The 20061-nt window shown below is 36.2% G+C and overlaps 3 protein-coding genes across 3 annotated transcripts; all 3 read left to right on the top strand.

Moving 5' to 3' along the window:
• The first annotated feature begins 398 nt into the window (after positions 1–398).
• LOC136222158 (L-ascorbate peroxidase 3) lies at positions 399–7323 on the top strand. Its single transcript, XM_066009670.1, has 9 exons — positions 399–648; positions 741–865; positions 967–1016; positions 1717–1782; positions 1857–1905; positions 5287–5369; positions 5463–5542; positions 5640–5742; positions 7010–7323. Exons 1-9 carry the CDS (start codon positions 536–538, stop codon positions 7205–7207), a joined length of 867 nt encoding a protein of 288 aa, XP_065865742.1. The 5' UTR covers positions 399–535; the 3' UTR covers positions 7208–7323.
• Positions 1912–5279, top strand: LOC136222159 (uncharacterized). Its single transcript, XM_066009671.1, has one exon. The coding sequence runs from the start codon at positions 4273–4275 to the stop codon at positions 5071–5073; it is 801 nt and encodes a 266-aa protein (XP_065865743.1). The 5' UTR covers positions 1912–4272; the 3' UTR covers positions 5074–5279.
• An 8703-nt stretch (positions 7324–16026) lies between the features above and the next one.
• On the top strand, positions 16027–17089 carry LOC136224729 (myb-related protein 308-like). The gene is made up of 2 exons (XM_066013142.1): positions 16027–16397; positions 16489–17089. Exons 1-2 carry the CDS (start codon positions 16135–16137, stop codon positions 16994–16996), a joined length of 771 nt encoding a protein of 256 aa, XP_065869214.1. The 5' UTR covers positions 16027–16134; the 3' UTR covers positions 16997–17089.
• Positions 17090–20061: the final 2972 nt, after the last annotated feature.

The raw sequence follows: 20061 nt of genomic DNA, 5'->3' as shown, positions 1-20061 counted from the left end.
TTAATTCAAATATATATATATATATATATATATATATATATATATAATTTTAGAAAGAGATAAAATCTTAAAAAATGTCAAATTATAGCAATCTATATAATGAATAATTATTTAATTCAAATACAAATATATAAAATTTTAAAAGGAAATAAAATTCTAAAATATGTATATTACAAACTATAGCAATCTATACAAATATATTATCCTTGAGTTTTCGACTAGTTTTCGACTAGTTGATTTGATTTAAATGATGAAAAACGTTATAAAAAAGTGATGGAAAATAATTTTTCATTTTTAAAATGGAAAAGTTATTTTCTAAGGTAATAACCGTTATATTTCCGGTGAAACCAACGAATAGCAATCGCAGCAAAGAAATAATAGGAGACAAAGTACAGGATTAGAACGTAGTCAGTCTATCTGATCTCAATACCATTGGCCTCTCTTCTTTCAGTTATCTGTCTGACCAGTTCTGCTTCCTTTTCCTCTCTCTTATTTCCACTAGCAGAGGCGACGCCAGTAATTGAAGTGAATACCGATGGCGTTACCGGTAGTTGACACAGATTACCTGAAGGAGATCGACAAGGCTCGTCGTGACCTCCGTGCTCTTATCGCCTACAAGAACTGCGCTCCGATCATGCTCCGCTTAGCGTAAATTCATTCACATAGATACCTTTGCATTGATTCTATTACTTCTACGATTCATTCTTTATTTGACGATTCTTTATTTCTGATTTCTGAAGGTGGCATGACGCTGGGACTTACGATAAGAACACCAAAACTGGTGGACCTAATGGTTCTATAAGAAATGAAGAGGAATTCAATCATGGCAGCAATAGTGGCTTGAAGATTGCTATTGACTTTTGCGGTCAGATTCTTCTCCTTCTTCTTGCAATAGTGGCTTAATGTTTGCCTATTTGATTATTGTGTATGTATGGCGTACTTAAAGAGTTGTATTTCATTTTTCAGAAGCAGTGAAAGCTAAACATCCCAAGATTACTTATGCGGACCTGTACCAGGTGATTTTACGGAATTAATGACTTGGGGCTTTTATCCATTATTTACCCATAATTTCATTAGCTATTTTTTCTTCATTTTGGTTTGCATTTGCTGCTTCCATTTTCCTGATTAGGTAGTCAGAGTCTGCTTTCCTTTTTTTTTTCTTTTTTCCTCTCATGTCACTTATTACACATGAAATTATTTTTATGGATGAGTGGATAATTCGAGAGTTTGAGAAACACAAGCATTAGATAGAGGATTTCTTCTATCTACTTTATATAGTAGCAAATGGAGATATAGTTTTTAAACTGAGATTTTTTTTGTGTCCCAAGGCTGTAAATTTTTTATGAAGAAAATGAGAAATTCAGTGCCTAATTATGGCATAAAGCAGGGTCAGGTCTACGTTCTTCCGAACTGTATTGAGGCTTACATCAATATTGGTAGAAGAGTCACCGTTACCAAACTACTGAATGGAGCAATATCTGGATGTCAAATTATTGGAAAATAAGTTGGCAATCAAGACTTCAGAATTTGATCGAGGAATACAAATGATATGAATTTGGAGTAATTAGTATGCTGTCATAGAGGCCATTCTGTTTTTCTGCCCATCATATACTCTATACTGTTAAATTTTAGTATGATTGTTTGCGTCAATGATTCTTATTCTAGAACTGACAATTAAGGAGCAAGTTTACTCATAATAGGTATTTTCACTTGTAGCTTGCAGGTGTTGTTGCAGTCGAAGTAACTGGAGGCCCAACTGTTGACTTTGTCCCCGGCAGAAAGGTATTACCTTTTCCATTTCTTTAAGTAATGGTTGATTTACAACCTATATTTTCTTAAACTATATCCATCTTTAGGACTCAAAAATTTCTCCCAAGGAAGGGCGACTTCCAGATGCTAAAAAAGGTATCTTCCCTGTTTCTATATCTGCCCCGTTTCAATCTGAGTTGTATATTAAATGGTTAGAGTTGTATTGAGCGCTGTCAATCATAAGCTTCTAATTTTAGGAGCTTTTTTTTTTTATATATTGATAATATTCATGTCCATGATAACCTTTTCAAACTTAGTGATCAGGATATGATTCTTTTTATCTTATGATTTGAACATATTATGCTGGTTGACGATTTTAAATAAATTTAGATTTGAAGGTAAACATAATCAATAAGCTAAACTTGATTCTTGGTGATTATCTATTTCATTAGTAAGTTACCAATGCATGTCTAATTACAGTGAGAGTTTTCAAAATTCAATAGTCCATAGTATCTATAACATCTTGGGCTTGCTAGATTGACAAGTTGTGCATGTCTGCGAGAATGACAGAGCGCCTATCTATATGTGCATTTATACTTTGTCTCCTTTTCATTTTCAGACCACTATGCGATGCAACCTTTTGACATTTATATATCTGTACTATTCATGTTATATTTCATTCGTATCTGTTAGACCAGTGAATGGACCAAGGGACTGTCTTGTTACATCCCAAACAAGACATTCTGGTATATCAAACAATCATTCTATTTATTGTGAGGCTAAGCAAATCAACAATTTCATACCCCTCTATAATACTTCCCTGGTAGAATGCATTAGTTACTGACGGTGTTAATCTACTTGACCAACTTCGTAATTGATATGTGCCCCCTTAAGTTTCTAGTAGACTATGCTCTCATGCTTTCTTCCAGTTCAGAGGAACTTTATGGAGGTTGCATTGTTTTAGGTTTGAAGCTCTGCACTTTACTGCTGAATTGTTTAAGCTCAAGTAGCATCCTGAGTTTACGATTTAGTTTGTCACATCCTTAACATTTTTCAGTTAAACTAGAACCTATGTTGCACGGAAACGGAAACGGAAACACGTAATTTCTGAAAAACATAGGAAACGGAAACATGGAGGAAACCTGTAAATATTAAAAATGTAGGGGCATATTTATAAATATTAAAAATATAATAATACATTAAAAAACAAGATTGAAGAACAAGAGGAAGAAAGTCCAAGCTCAATCGAGATTCAAGAGACAGATTATAGGAGAAAGAAATATGGTAAGTTCTTTAAATTGAAGGATACAAGGAAGGAATTATCTCTCAAATAGGAAGTTTCAATTTTCCTAATCTTAGATTGAACAGGAATTGCAAAGTAGAAAGTTTGAATTTCCAGAATTTTAATCGAAATAGGTAGGAAAAACCGTTTAAAAATTGAGAGACGCGTTTCATATCAGTTTTCGAGAGTTTCCGTTTCCCATATCTGCCGGAAACGAGAGTTTCTGTTTCCCACATTTGCTGGAAACGGGGAAACGCATGTCATGAAGAGTTTCCGTGCTTCATAGACTAGAACAAATCTCAACAGTTTGTGATCTGCATGTTTCAGTCTAGTTTTGCTGTCTTTATACTTTTAGGAATGGACGGTAGTTTCTTAATGTACCTCCTTTTTGTTGACACTTCTACAGTCTGAGTCCTCAAAGTCGAGGATTCAAACAAAAGAGTAAGTTCAGTTAAGTTTCAATAGAACATAGTTTACGCCTTGATATCTTATCATGGGTATCAGCCACTCAAGTTATATTGCTATTATCACATCTGAGTGTATTTCTTGAAGGAAAATTGACTCAGAAATTAAAAAGCTAATTTATTCTCTATGGGTCAGCTGATTTTTTCGCCTTGCATTTTGTTGAGTTAGTAATTAATCGACAAATGTTGGAACACATTTGGATCCTAACATGTCCTAACCTGTTGAGATCAGAGTCTTTGAGTTGCATTTTCCTTCTTTCCGTAGACAATGGCTTGTGGTATTTTTAAATCACATCAAAATGGAAAACAGAAATGAAGAGTGCGGAAAGACAATTAGATGAATTCATTGAATAAAATGTGTTAAAATCAGCTAGTGGAGTGAAAGACAAATTAAAGTAATCTTGATCTTGTGACAATTTGAAACTTCGAAGTATATAATGCATGTATATTAACTAGTCTTCCCATGAGAATTGGGTGGATAAAAATTCAAATTCTTAATTCCATGGTGTTTTTGTGTTTAGATGTGCATGCTCGTATTCTGTCTAACTAAATGCTTGTAAGAGAATCTTCTAATGTTTTCCTTCACAATTGCAGAACCATCACTTTGCCATAAACCCCTTTCTCTCCCAAGATTCTTTTATCAAGTGCTAGTGATATTGACTCATATGTTTGTTCAATCTTTCTTAATTAGTAAATACATGTGTTGCTTTTTTTTGGGAAGTAATTTTTTCAGTGCTATCAAACAAGTAATTTTTTGTGTTTCTTTTTGCCATCGTTATGGATGAACTAACAAGTTCACTTCAAGATGGTATACCATGGTGCATGCTGTTTGCAGATGATATTGTGTTGGTTGATGAGACGAAAGAAGGAGTGGAGATGAAGTTGGAACTATGGAGGCAAACTCTAGAATCTAGAGGCTTTAAGTTGAGTCGAAGTAAGACAGAATATTTGGAGTGTAAGTTTAGCGGCCGTAGGAGTAGGGAGGCAGGGACAATCACCCTAGATGAGAGAGTTGTTCAGGCCTCGGATTGCTTCCGGTATTTAGGATCTATTATCCAAACGGATGGAGAAGTAGATGGAGATGTTGCTCATAGGATTAAAGCTGGTTGGTCGAAGTGGAAGAGTGCTACGGGTTTCCTTTGTGATCCCGGCATGCCTAATAGATTGAAGGGAAAATTCTACCGGACGGCAATTAGACCAGCATTGTTATATGGTACGGAGTGTTGGGCAGTGAAACACTGCCACATCCATAAGATGTCGGTGGCGGAGATGCGTATGTTGAGATGGATGTGTGGTCACACGAGAAAGGACCGGGTGCGTAATGAAATAATTAGGACAAAAGTAGGGGTCACATCTATTGAGAATAAAATGAGAGAAAACCGACTAAGGTGGTTTGGCCATGTGAGACGTAGAGCGCTTGATGCGCCGGTTAGGAGAACCGAAGAGTGGCAAAGGGATGTAGTGGTGAGGGGTAGGGGAAGACCTAAGCAAACTTGGAGGAGGGTGATCGAGAGTGATATGAGTTTATTGGGAATTGAGGAAAATATGGTAGTGGATAGAGGGAGCGACACGACTTGATTTTCACGGTTTTATATGATGGTTCATGTTAGCCGACCCCGAATCATTTCGGGACTAAGGCTTTGTTGTTGTTGTTGTATCAAACAATTGGTGTTCAGTGTGCCTGTAATATTTGTTGCACTGTCATCTCCAAGAGAAGTACTCTCGAGCATCTCAATGATGTTGATAGACTATACAGGATCTGAACCTTACATTTTATTTTTTTCTTGTAAGGTCATTCACATTTAAGGGATATCTTTTACCGAATGGGTTTGTCAGACAAGGATATAGTAGCACTCTCAGGGGGACATACTTTGGTACTTATCTGTAAATTTTCTTTTTTTTTTTGCCTAGCTGTGAAAGCTGTAATTTACAATTCTGTAATTCTGTGGTTGGATATGTCATATAAGGGAAGGGCACATCCAGAGAGATCAGGTTTTGATGGCGCTTGGACCAAGGAACCTCTGAAGTTTGATAATTCATACTTTGTGTAAGATTCAAATGATAGTTGGAAAATGTAACATCTCTTGGTAAGCTTACGAATTAAGATAGATTTATTCAACTCTTTTTTTCCCCTTCAATTATAGGACTCTTTTGAGTGGAGAGACAGAGGGACTGTTGGTACTTCCAACTGACCGTTGTTTGTTGGAAGACCCTGAATTTCGTCATTACGTTGAGTTGTATGCAAAGGTAACTTCTTTTTCTTTAGAAACAAATGACTGGTGTGATCAATACTCGAATATAATGGTGCGCTCACATTCAGATATATACATGCACCTTTATGTAATCTCCTCTTTGTAGCTAACTTTGCATTTAATTTTTCATTAATATTATCATTTAATCATTTTAATTTATAATTGTCCAAGCATACCGTCATTGAATATCAGCATCTAAGCATTTTGATTTATAAACGTCCATTCTACTTGCATACTTCACTGAAGTTATCTAATCTAGTCCTGACATGCATTTATTAGTCGAACTTAGAAATAAAAAAGAAAAGATAGATCAGCTATTAGTCAAATAAGTTATTTTTTACTTCCTTTTAACAAATTTGTTTCCCCTTCTATTGCAAATGTTATGGCTGGATTAGTGCTGATATGCTTTAGTTTCACCTTCTTTTGATGGATAAGGTAAGGTAATGGATTATGAAATCTCCTGTTAGTGTTTTGGAATAAGGTGAGGTAAAATGATGGCTAGTAACCTTTTTGTGTTTGATTTGAAGGTATTGAAATGTAAGATTACATCAAAATTATAAGATTGACGGTATAATAGAAATAACTAGGTATAAAGATGAGTTAATTATTCTTCTAAAAAAACGTACCTTCTAATAAGAATAAATATTCTTAACAAAAGTTTTTACCTTCATAAGTTTCCTTTATTGATAACTTCTTTTAGTATAATGTAATAAAATGAAACTGTAATTAATTGCTAGTACTTTTTAGGAAAGAAATTCTATGTATTTGGTAATAATTTCAAATTCTACATTATTTGAAATATATAAATTTGGTGACAATTGATATTTTGACGGATGGACAATCTGAGAAAGAACAGAAACTTTAATTAAGAATAATTTTTGAAGACGGAGAAATAACCATGCCGACATTCTAATTTGGAGTGCTAAGAATTATTTTATGGTTTTTAACCTGTAAACTAACATTCTTCCTGAACACCAAATTTCGCAACATCTTACCTTAGCATCTGAAACAACCATTGAAACAAGGGGTAAATTACGGCACATAGTCCTGTTCAATCAGATTTGGGTTACATGCTAGTTATTTGGATGAAAATTGCCTGGGTTTGACTAGTCTTTCAAAAACTGTAACAGTTAGAAACTCCTGAGGAGATTTTAGGCACCTGAAAGCTGATGATTGCAGAAGGGAACTTGTCTTTCACATAGCTTCTTGAACTGGAATAATTTATATTGATATATAATAATGATCTTGGTTTGTGATGGCAGGATGAAGATGCGTTTTTCAGAGACTATGCAATGTCACATAAGAAACTTTCGGAGCTCGGGTTCACCCCAAGTTCGTCTGGATCCAAGATCATTGCCAAGGACAGCACCATAATGGCACAAAGCGCAGTTGGAGTTGTAGTTGCTGCTGCTGTTGTGGTTGTTAGCTATTTGTATGAAGTTCGCAAAAGAATGAAGTAGACAGTTGTTAGTCCTATTTGATGGCATTATACTTGTTTTCACAATACAGGAGCTGAATATTGCTGAATACTAATAGTTACCTGACATTACATTAATAAAAGAATCATTTAGCTTTATGATGTTTATTAACAGTAATAGGAGAAGTTGATTCGCTTAGATTGTGATGATGCTAGCTATTTCTCTTCTCCTAAAAGCACAGAATCTGTTGTCTCCTTTTCTTTTTTTTAAATGATTGACTTGGCAGGCAATAAGCATAGGATGCTTGTGAAAATAGAACCCTGCACATGAGGTGTTGGAACCATTTATTTTTGCTATATTTGGCTGTTTGTTGAAACTTCATGTCAGAGTATATGCTTAATCTCTAGCATTAACAATTTATTGGCATTTAGTGGAGACTTAATTATAGAGGTTAGAAGTTAATAATTGTGAAAGAAGTGTTGACTGGAGTTGATACTGTTCTACCTGATAGGATACTCTTAATAGATCCAAAGTTTGGTAGGATAAGAAAGATATGTATCTGTTATCCTGGTGAATAATGTAACACATAAATGGAAAATAAATTGAAGAAAGAAAGAAAGAATAGTTTAAAAAAGGTGTATCCTAATATGGGTAAGTGAAGCTGAAAGGTTGAGAAACCCCACATGGGGAGGTAGGTAGGTAATGTAAGGTAAAGAGCTTTTAGAACTGTCCCACAATACCTAAGCACATGACATCCACGTGTTTGCTTTGCTGTTTGGCACAACTAATTAATTATTAAAGCAGTTTGATACGTTTAGTAATTTGTAATTGTGTAAAACAAAATAGATATGTTTGGTGGCATCTTCCATGAGAAAAGAAAAAAGAAGAAGCAGAGTTTGGCTGTATAAAGAGGAGGCATGTGCTAGGAAGGAAGTAGTGGTTAGGATAGGAAACATTTATACATAGAACAACCTAACTGACACTGATTAATTATGATTGAATTGAATTGAAGAGAGAAGTGAGTAATTCTTATAGAGAAGAGAAGAGAATGTTTATTACTAGTGCATATACGTTTTTACCACTGGTTTTGTTTTATTCTCTGAATCCAGCTTATAGCTTCTTCCACTGAACATAATAATAATGTTAGAATTTATTACTTTAAAATGGATAAGCTTATGAGGTGGGTAAAAAGAAAGAGAGAGAGAGAGAGAGAGAAAGGGCAACATCAAGGGAGGGGGAGGGGGAGGGTTGGACTAGGTGTGAGGATAGTAAGAAAGGGTGAAAAAGTAGGTGAAATAAAAACACACAAGTGGATCTCTCTCTCTCTGATAGCAACTTCTACCCATGATCCCACAACCCTTACCACCACCCACTTGAATTTCATGATGAGAGAGATACAGATATTTATACATGAATTTAGATAGAGAAACTGGTAGGTAACAAAAAAAAAATTATGCAACTTGGAAGGAGAGGAGATAAAAACAAAAAAGTTGAAACAATATTTAGCAGGAGCAGCTATAAAATATTAGAGACTTTAAAACCGGTTTTCATATATATATATATATATATATATATATATATATATAATGAATTTAAATTTAATAAATATAAATTTATTGGTAAAAATTATTAAATCAAAAGCAAACTTTTAAAGCAATTTATTACATAAAAAAAAATATGAAGCAATTAGCAACTATTAATTAGAACATGGATAACCAGGGGTGTATTAAGCAGACATCCCAACTAGGTTGGCACCCCTGCTCGCAACAAAGAACCTGGATCCGATATTATTAAAAAGAATAAAAAATGAAGAATGTTTACAGAGAGCAATGTAAAAAATTAAGAGAACCTATAGACTGTTTGGCCTGTTAAATTACAGAAAAAAACAGAGCTGCAGAACGGTGGAATGTGGTCCCACCAGACGGGGCTGTCGATTGTTCTTCCATAGTTAGCGAGGATGTCCGCTACTTGGTTGCCTTCCCTGAAGATATGAGAAACTACTACTGACATGTGATTAATTTGCTGCAAGCAACGTAACCAACTCTGTCTGATATTCCACGGGACAGTCAAGCTTCGGCTCCGAATAGCTTGCACAACGTATGTAGAGTCACTTTCTACCCAGATATTGTTCCATCCCCGTTCATACGCCAAACAGATAGCATGAATGGCCGCAGAAAGTTCAGCAGTGTAGGAGAACGCTGACTCGATCGGATATGCAAATGCTCCTAGAAAGTTTCCAGTGTGCGAGCGAAATATGCCCCCGCAACCAGTTGGTCCCGGAGAACCAATGACAGACGCGCCCGTGTTAACTTTGAGCCATCCCTCAGGCGGACTCTGCCAACAGACCGGGCATATACGAGGCGCACGGTGCAGACGTGCAGGAATCTCCAGTTCCTGCAGAATTTGCTTCTCAATCCCAGAATTCCATATATTGCCAACTTCAAACCGCCGAGTTTCTCTTATTGCCCTCCATAGGCGCCTAAGAGTCATTGAAATGCATGGAGTTTCCTCTTCATGAATGGCCCTGTTCCGTGTGAGCCAGATGATCCAAATTCCGTGGACAATAGCCGAGCACCACAGAGCGTGGACTTGTGTGCTGAATTTTTGTTTTGCTGCTGCAATTAATAAGTTCAACACAGTAGAGTTAGTGCATATTTTCCTACCGAACAGCCCTTCAATTCCTTGCCAGATCTGAGAAGAAAAGGGACATCTGATAAATAGATGGTTAGCAGTTTCTATATCCCGTTTGCATAAGTAGCATTGCGATACTATTACGCATCCTCTCGCTATTAGCCTATCATGTGTAGGGAGAGCGCCAAGGGCCTCCCTCCAACACGTCATTGTATGAGACGGCGGAATGAATGGCTTCCAGATGAACCTGCACCATTGTAAAGGGGCTGATTCAGGGCGAGTCCAGGCGTAAAACAGCTTCACCGTGAACATGCCAAGTGCCGCGGGGCTCCAAACACAAACACCTCGTTCGTCCCCTCCCCGTTTGATTTCCTGGATGCGTAGGATGAGCTCAGGTGGCAGAGTTGGTAGATTAACCCAGTCCGTATCAAGGAAGTCTTCAACTTTTTGATCTGATCTTCGGCGGAGGTTGTCCGTCATTCCGATTTGGACACTGATAGCGGGTGAAATCCATCTATCGTTCCAAAAACTGAGAGTGGATTCCTGTCCAATCCACCAGGTGCAGTGGTCACGGAGGACCCTGTAAATATTACGAACCGAGCTCCAGATAGAGGAATTTACTATGTAATCCCGTTGTATCCCCGCACAATTGATAATCTTCTGCGATTTTGGTTAGCAAGCGGCTTAAATAATCTTCTGCGATTCCGAACAATATAGGGGAGAGGGGGTCGCCCTGACGCACCCCCCTAGAGCATCTGATAAAACCATTTATCCCAGACCCCGTCAGAATTGAAACTCTAGCTGACGACAGAATATTCAGTATCCAATCACGGAATGTTAGAGAGAAACCGAAGCTTTCCATGACGGCTAGCAGGAAGTTCCAATCTAAAGTGTCGAATGCTTTCCGGATGTCGATTTTTAAGGCCATGTTGCCCCCATAACATTTCTTTTTTAACATATTGACCCCCTCTGAAGCAAGTGTGATGCATTGATGGACACTTCTGCCGGGTATGAAGCCGAATTGATTGCCCGAGATGATCTTTCTTGCGATTATGTTTAATCTGTCTGCAATAATCTTGGATAGGATTTTGTAGCTGAAGTTACTCATCGCAATTGGGCGATATTGATCAATGGATTCTGCATTTTCAATCTTAGGTAACAAAACCATTAAGCTGGAATTAAGGCCAGGTAAGATCATACCTGAGTTGAAGAAGCTTTTGATCATCTCATAGACCTCTTTACCAATAATATCCCAAAAGGACTGATAAAAGGCACCATTGAACCCATCAGGACCTGGGGAACTGTCTTTATCCATTGCGAATACTGCGTTTCTAACTTCCGTCATGTCGGGGCATTTAGTTAATGACTCATTATCATTATCCGCAACCATTTTTGGGACGATGTCTAAGATATGAGTGTGATTGGCATCTATAGCGATGTCAGAACGGACGAGGTCTCTGTAATATTCCTCAATATGCAAATTGATCGCAGCCTGGTCCGTTATCAACTCATTGCCAACCCGTAGCGCGTTAATACCAGAATTCGTAGATTGGATCGATGTAATCCGATGAAAAAACCCGCTGTTCATGTCCCCTTCTTTTAGCCACTTGACACGGCTTTTGTCTCGGAGAAACACTTCTTTCCTGCGCATGACCGTATCCAGTTCATTGTGGGCTTCCATTTCCTTTTTATGGAGCTCGGTTGAGAACTCCTGTGCTGTCAGTTCCGATTGAACGCGAGCAAGGGCTGTATCAGCAGATGAGATTTGAACATCAATATCCCCAAATACGTTTCTATTCCATGCGCGCAGGACTGGACGCAAACGCTTCAGCTTATTGCCAAGAGATTGCATCGGTGGAAGCCTGGGATGCTGACCATTCCAAAACTTGCAATAGTCTCGCGGAGATTAGGATGAGATAACCATATGGATTGGAATCGAAACCGAGCTGGTCTGGCATGACGCATCGCGCACTGAAAAAATAGTGGGCAGTGATCTGAGTGGTGCCTGGTGAGCGAAGTGGCCCTGTAACTGTCCCATGTGTCAGATAGATCCGGAGAGGTCATGACTCTGTCAATACGGCTTTCTACCTTAGCAGTTCCCATTCGACCATTACACCAAGTGTAAAAAGACCCATGTGTAGGGCAATCAATCAAAGAGCAGTCCTCCATGAACCCTCTAAACTCCCGACAAGCCCTAGCTGCCGGCATTCTACCCAAGAATGGCATTGAAGTCTCCCATGACAACCCATTGCCTGTTTAACGTATCCCGGAGCTCAGAGATTGCCTGATATAAGCTGATCCTTCTGTTAGCCCAGACACTGCCGTAAACCAAACCCACATATATGGGATTTCCCCGCGCTTTGAACTGTAGTAAAACGAACTGTTCATGCGCATAGCAGACACTGGCTAACTGAATTCGCGTGTTAGCTACTAGTACCCAGAGTGAAGGCTGATCTTTGAAGTTATGCCTGATGCATTTCATTCCCAAACTGTCCCAAAAGGATGCTCTAACAGTATTAAAATCAACCATAGGTTCAGCCAGACATAATATATCCGGTTTATGCAACCTGCACAAATTAAATAAGTATCGTTGTGTATCCAAGTTGTGGATACCCCTATAGTTCCAGAATAGAACATTCATCGGTATCTATGCGGGGGTTTACTGGCCCGTTTTGCGCGGGCTGCTGCCGTAGTTCCATTTTCCATCTGCTGTTTACTGGGTTTTTTCTTTTTGGAGCTTACCGTGTCCCATGCACCTTCCTCCTCATCCATCATGTCTGCCCATGACTTTGATCCTGATTCAGGAGAGTTAATAACCGTAGTAATCAAATTATCTACCCCAGCAGATGGAGGTCGATTTTCATCGTCTGTGTCTTTGTCTGTGTAATTATATTCCGAATCTCGGATCTGCGGACTGCCCTGTAGCACAGTTTCTGCATTTTCTAGCTTTCTTATTAAGGTTTCCTCTCCCAGGGGTTCCTCTTCCACGGGTTGCAGGTCCTTAAGGATCCTGTTTGTAACTTCCAATACTGGGATATCTGTAGCATGTTTTAGGGGCTTGCGCTTGTCAGGGCCATTAGTCGAAACTTGCTGTTTGGCTTGCTTGACCCCCATCGCCGGCTTACGGTTGTGTTTACAGTCATAGGCCATGTGACCAATGTTTGAGCATATTTTACAGAAGCTTGGGAGTTTTTCATAAACAATATCTATCCAGATTTGCTTTCCCTCTCTCTCAATCCTAAGTTGTGCAGGTAAATCAGTGTTAAGATCAACATCAACAAGCATTCTGGCGAAATGCCCAAAATCCCCCTCTAATGTCGCATTATCAATTCTAATTAACCCGCCTATTCCCTTGGCTATGTCCGACAGAATCTGAGCATCCCAATATTCCCATGGGAGTGAGTAGAGTCTAGTCCATACCTGAGCATTTGTCGATTTTTCTGCATACGGATCAAAGTCCTGCACCCAGGGCTGCAGACGAAACATTCCAGGCTTGGTGTTGGTGACTCCTTTGGTGAATATTTTGGTTTTCATCTCCTGGGACCCCAGGAGTACATGATAGAACCCCCGCCCAATTGAAATTAGCCGCCAGGGTTCCTGGATTCCCCAAACCTTCGTCAGCGTCGTTTTCAGATCTGCTACTCGCCAGGGGGAATCACCTTTGTTGAGAGTCAACCTTCCAATCAGTGAGGCAGAGCATAGAGCGATTCTGTTATTGTAAGCTGACTGCGAGATTTTTACAGTTTTGATGCCGCCAACGTCTGAGACAGTCGCGGTTGATTGTGGGATTGTCGCCACGCTTTTGGTTAGAGCATTAGCGTAAGATCGATTCTGGGGGGTTACGACCGGTTGCGCACCGTGTTGGCATAGGCGAAGCTTTGGATTGAAGAGAACTCTGATGTCAACATAGTCATCATCGAGTGATAGAGGTGAGGCGGCCGGCGCGGCCATACCAGCCGGGGGATCCACGATCAGTTGAGGGCGGCGGCGGCTAGAGGAGTATTTTTGCATCTTAACTCCAGCAACTATATTATTGTTAGGATAAAATAAATAAATAAAAACTTTTGTGGTTTGATCGGTCTTGTGATTTTAAAATTTGCAAACATGAATTTGTAATTTGTGCAATTTCGAAGATTTAGATATTTTATAAATTTTTTTATTTATCATAATTTACCTCAAATGAGAGTGATTTAGACATTGCAAATTACTCCATATATAAAAGCATGACTTTGTAAATAAATTAAATTGTATATATTTTTTTATGAACATGTGTACTATTATTGTCGATTTTTCGATTCTATTTTAACATATTAACGAGACATTTGATATTCTATTGGGATAGAGATAGGGATAAAGGTTGTAATAGAGATAAAGATAAATGGTTGGGATAAGGATATAAATATGATAGTCGAGAATTATTATTTAATATTTGGTATGTGGGATAAGGATGGAGATGGAATAATACATTTTACTATTTTAACCTTATTTAAACTACATAACATTAATTTGAGGGTTAAGATAGACTTTTCCATCCTATTAAAATCGCAGGAGCTTATCCCACCTCCTTATAGCACCCCCCCTACTGGGTATAGGATTTGAGGGATAAGAAACTTATCCCTCATCCGTCTCACTCTTCTATCTCCCAAACAAACACGGGATAACTAATTATCTCGTGTTTTTTTATCCCTATCCCACCTCCTATATCCATTCTAACAAATACCCCGTAAACGTATATATCACACACATATTGAGATTTCAATAATTAGTATATTGTATTTGAAATAAATATTGAATTGGAGAGCTTAGGTTAACACCCCCATAGAGGCGGGTCTAGCCATCCTTAACCTTACCTTAGCGGATGTAGATTCATTTTTGGATATTTTCCAACAATGGATAGATGGTTGAATCTGTGTTGAAAAGTGGAAGTCTCCTGAGATCGGCCCCTGGGTCTGTTTGTTGGGTAAACTTGCAGCACAAGGATGCGGTTAAAAAAAACAAAAGAAGTGGAAGGTGAAGCGAAGCCCACACACAACCACAACCACAACCACAACCAAACTGATATTATTTTATTAGCCAATTAATTAAGCTCGAATTGATGATCTTCTAGAAGGGAAGGGGTAGGGGTTTCTCTCTCATATGCATGAGCATGAGACTGTAGTAGTAGAAGTGAATAGAATAAAGAAGCACAACAACTACCGTCTGTATACATACATACACATGTGCACAAGAAAGAATAACACACCATATTAGAATACCCCTAGCTAACCCACTTTCCCCTATTTCCATCACCACAACCAACTTACTCTTTTACCTACTCTCCTCTCTTTTATCTCTAATTACCCCAATTTAAGAAATGTTTATTCATTCTACTTTTATCTCTGAAATATTAGAAAAATAGAAATTAAATAAATAGATAGGAAGGTGGAGCTTTCAACAGACCGACCTTACCTCACCCCTCTCTCTATAATTGCAATTGCAATTGCTGTTAGTTCCAACAACATGTTATTATAATTATAATCCTCTCTCTTTCTCTACATGATTTCTGGTAAACGTTCTCCACTCAGTTGGCCCAAGATTTTGAGATATAACTAATTCTATTATTCATCATTTACTATTTTATTCGTAACTCCTATTTTTGTTTCAAGGTTATATTTTAGAAATAACATTTACCCATATTTGTGTCAATTTCTATTTCCGTATCCATATCCGTGTGACATGAATTATATAGATATTATACATATAAGGTTAAATTTAATTGACTATTATATCATACCTTATGAAACAAGTTTATTGATAAATTAATTTAGTTTTATGCATTTTGGCAACCCGTTCATAATTGTACCAATAACGTAATAAATATTTTAGACAAATTTTTTTTTTGTTATTAAACTTATATGTAACAGATTTAATTATTAGTATTTTAACAAATTTTTTTATAACCAATCATCGATAAATAATAATAAAAACACTTTGTTTAAATTTTGAGATATTTATCTCGTTACAAAACGTTAAGATCATTTGATTGCATTTTTATAAAGAAAGAGGGATAAATTTGTAAAATAAAAGTTTAAATCTTTTAAGAAAAGAAAAAAGCAGTATCACAGGCTATTTGTTGCCTATACACAAAATACTTTACACCTACCTGAGGGTTACCCATAGTTAATGCTGTTTTAACTTATTATTAATGATAGATATATATACATCTCTAACCTCTCTCACCAACTCGCATCTAGAACCTTTTCTTTTTCCTCTATCTAAGTCAATCCCTATATATAAACCTAACCCAGTCATCTCTCAACCCCCTTTATTCTCCCACTTTCAACCACTTTCACAATACAATGGGAAGGTCTCCTTGCTGTGAAAAAGCTCATACAAACAAAGGAGCTTGGACTAAAGAAGAAGATGATCGTCTTGTTGCTTATATTAGAGCTCATGGTGAAGGTTGCTGGCGTTCTCTCCCTAAAGCTGCTGGCCTTCTCCGCTGCGGAAAAAGCTGCAGACTTCGTTGGATCAATTACTTAAGACCTGACCTTAAACGTGGTAATTTCACTGAAGAAGAAGATGAACTTATAATCAAACTCCACAGTCTACTCGGCAACAAGTAATTTTCCAATATCCCCTCATTTTAAACCATTTCTAAACTTGTATTCGGACTAACTAATCATTACTTGCTTTTGTGTGTGTGTGTGTAGATGGTCTTTAATAGCAGGAAGATTACCAGGAAGAACAGATAATGAGATAAAGAATTACTGGAATACACATATAAGAAGAAAGCTTTTAAACAGAGGAATAGATCCTGCTACTCATAGATCACTCCACGAAGAAACATCAACCCCAACATCAGCATCAGCACCAGCTCCGGCAGCAGTGACAACAACAGTTTCATTCGGATCGGTGAAAGAAGAAAGAGAGAAGATTATAATAAGCGCAAGTGATGATTTCATATGCAAAGAAGAAAAAGACATAGTTGAAGAAAGATGCCCGGATTTGAACCTTGAGCTTAGAATTAGCCCGCCTTACCAAATCCAGCAGTCTGCTTGTTTCGCCTGCAGATTAGGCCTTCAAAACAGCAAAGAATGCAGTTGCAATATCATTATAGGTTCTGGAATTGGTAGTAGCAACGCCAATACTAACTCTGGCTATGACTTCTTAGGTCTTAAAAATGCTGTCTTCGATTATAGAAGTTTAGAAATGAAATAAAATATAAGTAACATTTTAGAATTTATATTTTGTAGCTGAAAAATTTATTAATTGGGACATGAGAAAGAGAAGAGAAGAGGATTACATTTTTAATCTGTCTTATTAAGTTTTTTTTACTCCAATTTGTAGGTTTGTTAATATACAAGTGACTAGTAAAATTTGTAGTGTTTTGGGGGGAGTGATGATTGGTTGGTTTTGGTGTTTTTAAATTCCGGGAAAGTTGGGGTTTGTCAGAATAGATCTCTCCAAGGTTGTTGCTATTTAAGCTAGATAATGATAAAATAAGATTAGCTCTTTAAACCAATAATTATTGTTTTTGTTTTTCAAACTAGAAATAATTCATCCATGTTTGCATGAACTCTACTCAAATGAGATTTCTTTCTTCCAAGATGCTTTTTGTCACATTTTAATTATAAATTAATCATTTCTTACTTACCAACAATCAAGTACTTAATTACTTGTGTATAACATGTCAGTACTAGTACTAGTACCAGTGTCATAATTATGACAATTAATATTTTGGTATTTAACCATCTGGTAATCCCTAAAACACTTGACCTAATTTATATGGCCAGAACTTAGAATCCAAAATTTTGCTTAAAGACAAGGACCCCAGTCCATCCAACAAGAGAAGCACCCAGCCATGACTGCTTCAACCTTTATTTTATTTTTTTTATGTCTTGATCAATCCCACCCATATGTAACTATCTTTGATATACCCCACGTTAATAATGTCCCCTGAATTTAAAGCACGTAGGACAGTATTCATATTGTTATGTGTTGAAATTTTATCGATAAATAGGATTCAAACCTCCATCAGTAAATTTCATAAATAATTTTTGACATAACATATATAATCTTAGTAACCAAAGTAGGAGTTTTAGTGTGATAGTAGAGTATTTGTAAGACATCTTAATCTAATAATTTGTATTTTTCTTAAAAGAAAAATAAGAAATTGCCATGTTAATTAGATTCTTTTTGGGTTGTCTTTATATTATGGGGGGAGGGATGGATAAGCAGTGAGAGGAGGAGAGGTGGGTAGCAATAAAAGCAAGAAAGGAAAGGAAGGAACAGCAAGAGCAATAGTTTTTTTTTTTTTTTTTTACAATTAAATTTGTGTGAAGAAACTAACAACTGTCCGTAGTACCACCCTTTCTCTACCAACCTTACATTATTATTTTATCTATCCACCTACCTTACATTATTACCTACATTTAATCAATATCTATATCTATAAAAAATAATTTAAATTATAAGAATGAATTTTACATTTTTTCAATATATCCATATCGAATATAATAATAAAAATTATTCTTATCACTATCAGCTTAAACTTTTAATAGAAGTGGTTTTTGACAATCTATAATAAAAAACGTGTTATACAAATCACATAAGAGAGAAAAAAACAATAATTTTCAAAGCTTGTTGAAGATTATTTAGAACATATTAAACATGCAATTAGTATTGATATTTCTGAAAAAAGTATTTATGTTTCAGAAATTAGTTTCCAAAACTGTTTGATATTTTAGGAAACGTGAACTGAAATTTGATATATAGGTAAAATACTGGAATGGAGAAGTAATGCCTGCGAATACTGCTACAACTGCAAGACTAGAAAACTTAATTGCACAACCAATTATATGTGAATATATTAATAGTATTTCAGATGGAAATATTTATATTTATATTATATATAGATTGGGTTGACTTTAATACGCTTATTTGAATTATTAAAGTTTGAATTAGTTAGCAATTAGTTCTAGAAACTTTGTTAGGTAAAAATTAAGATTCATAATCAAGCTAGCTACCCAAAAGCATCACTTAGTTTATGACTTTATGTTTCTATCAAACGCTTACCTATACTTAATTTTCATAAATAATGTACATATTCTGGGGCCCACTACCGGAATAATTAATAGAAATTGAAGAAATTTTTCACAACTTTGTTATCAAGATATTGTTCTTCCCCCCACACTAATTAATATATAGTTTGGTAAAACAAAAGATTATGACTTAAGCTTAAGCTTCTGTGGATTAATTCAACGATAAGAAAACGACTTTTAAAACATTTTAGGTGGATGTTCTCCCAATTAAACCTTTCCGTATGTTTTTAAAAAACCTTAGGTGAATGCTCTTTCAAATAAAATTTTCTACATATGCTAGGACTTAAATTTGAGATCTAGTTTAAGTGACTTCAAACCCTTAACCATTCACGTCAACTTTAATTGGTATCAACAAACCTATTTGATAGGTAAATTATCTTGTAAATTTATTTTATTTTTTTTTATTCTGGACTGGACTAGATATATCTTTGCTACTCTTGAACTTTTCTTATTAAAAAAAAAGAATCATGACTTGCTATTTCAAGCACATGTTTGCATGGCTGTATAAAATTTTCAAGTTGTACAATTCTTTCAATTTTTGCCTCCAATCATTTTCTCACTTCAGGTTAGAAATATTAATGAAATTAAATTTGAGAACTTTTTATTATTACTATTTAAAATTAAATAATGATTTATATAAAAAGATGTTATTAAGTTATCTTAAGGAGGTTTGGTTCGCATAGAGTAATAGAATAGAATCAAGAAAGGGAAACAATGAGAAATGAATGAAGATTCTGAATTCTCTTGCCTGTTTGTTTTGGTTCCAGAAAGGAAATACATATGATTCTCTTTGTGACTATTTGGTTCAAATTAGATAATAACCCTAAGTTGTAGATTTTCTTTAACAATAATTTTTATACATATATATGTTTGCATTAATAAATTAATTACACATAAATATAAGAATTAACATCAATTATTTCAATCATTAAAATCAAAAGACGGTGCAACAGATGAAACTAAAATAAACTTAATCAAAATGAATAAACATTATAATTTTTCTTAAATAATATGATATCACATCGATTTCTGTACACCGGATAATGTCCCTGTGGGGTGCCGTTGTGCTCGACCGAGGGCACTCCGATGCCTAAGTTAGTAATTTCCTGAATGAGAATAATCTGTAATCACAAAGGAAAGCTAGAATTATGTGTACCTTTGATACCTTAGCACATGAGTATT

The sequence above is a fragment of the Euphorbia lathyris genome, chromosome 3 (assembly GCF_963576675.1).
Source record: "Euphorbia lathyris chromosome 3, ddEupLath1.1, whole genome shotgun sequence".
NCBI classification, from domain to species: domain Eukaryota; kingdom Viridiplantae; phylum Streptophyta; class Magnoliopsida; order Malpighiales; family Euphorbiaceae; genus Euphorbia; species Euphorbia lathyris.
The sequence above is the reverse complement of the archived record's forward strand: the minus strand, read 5'-3'. Positions and strand labels throughout refer to the sequence as shown.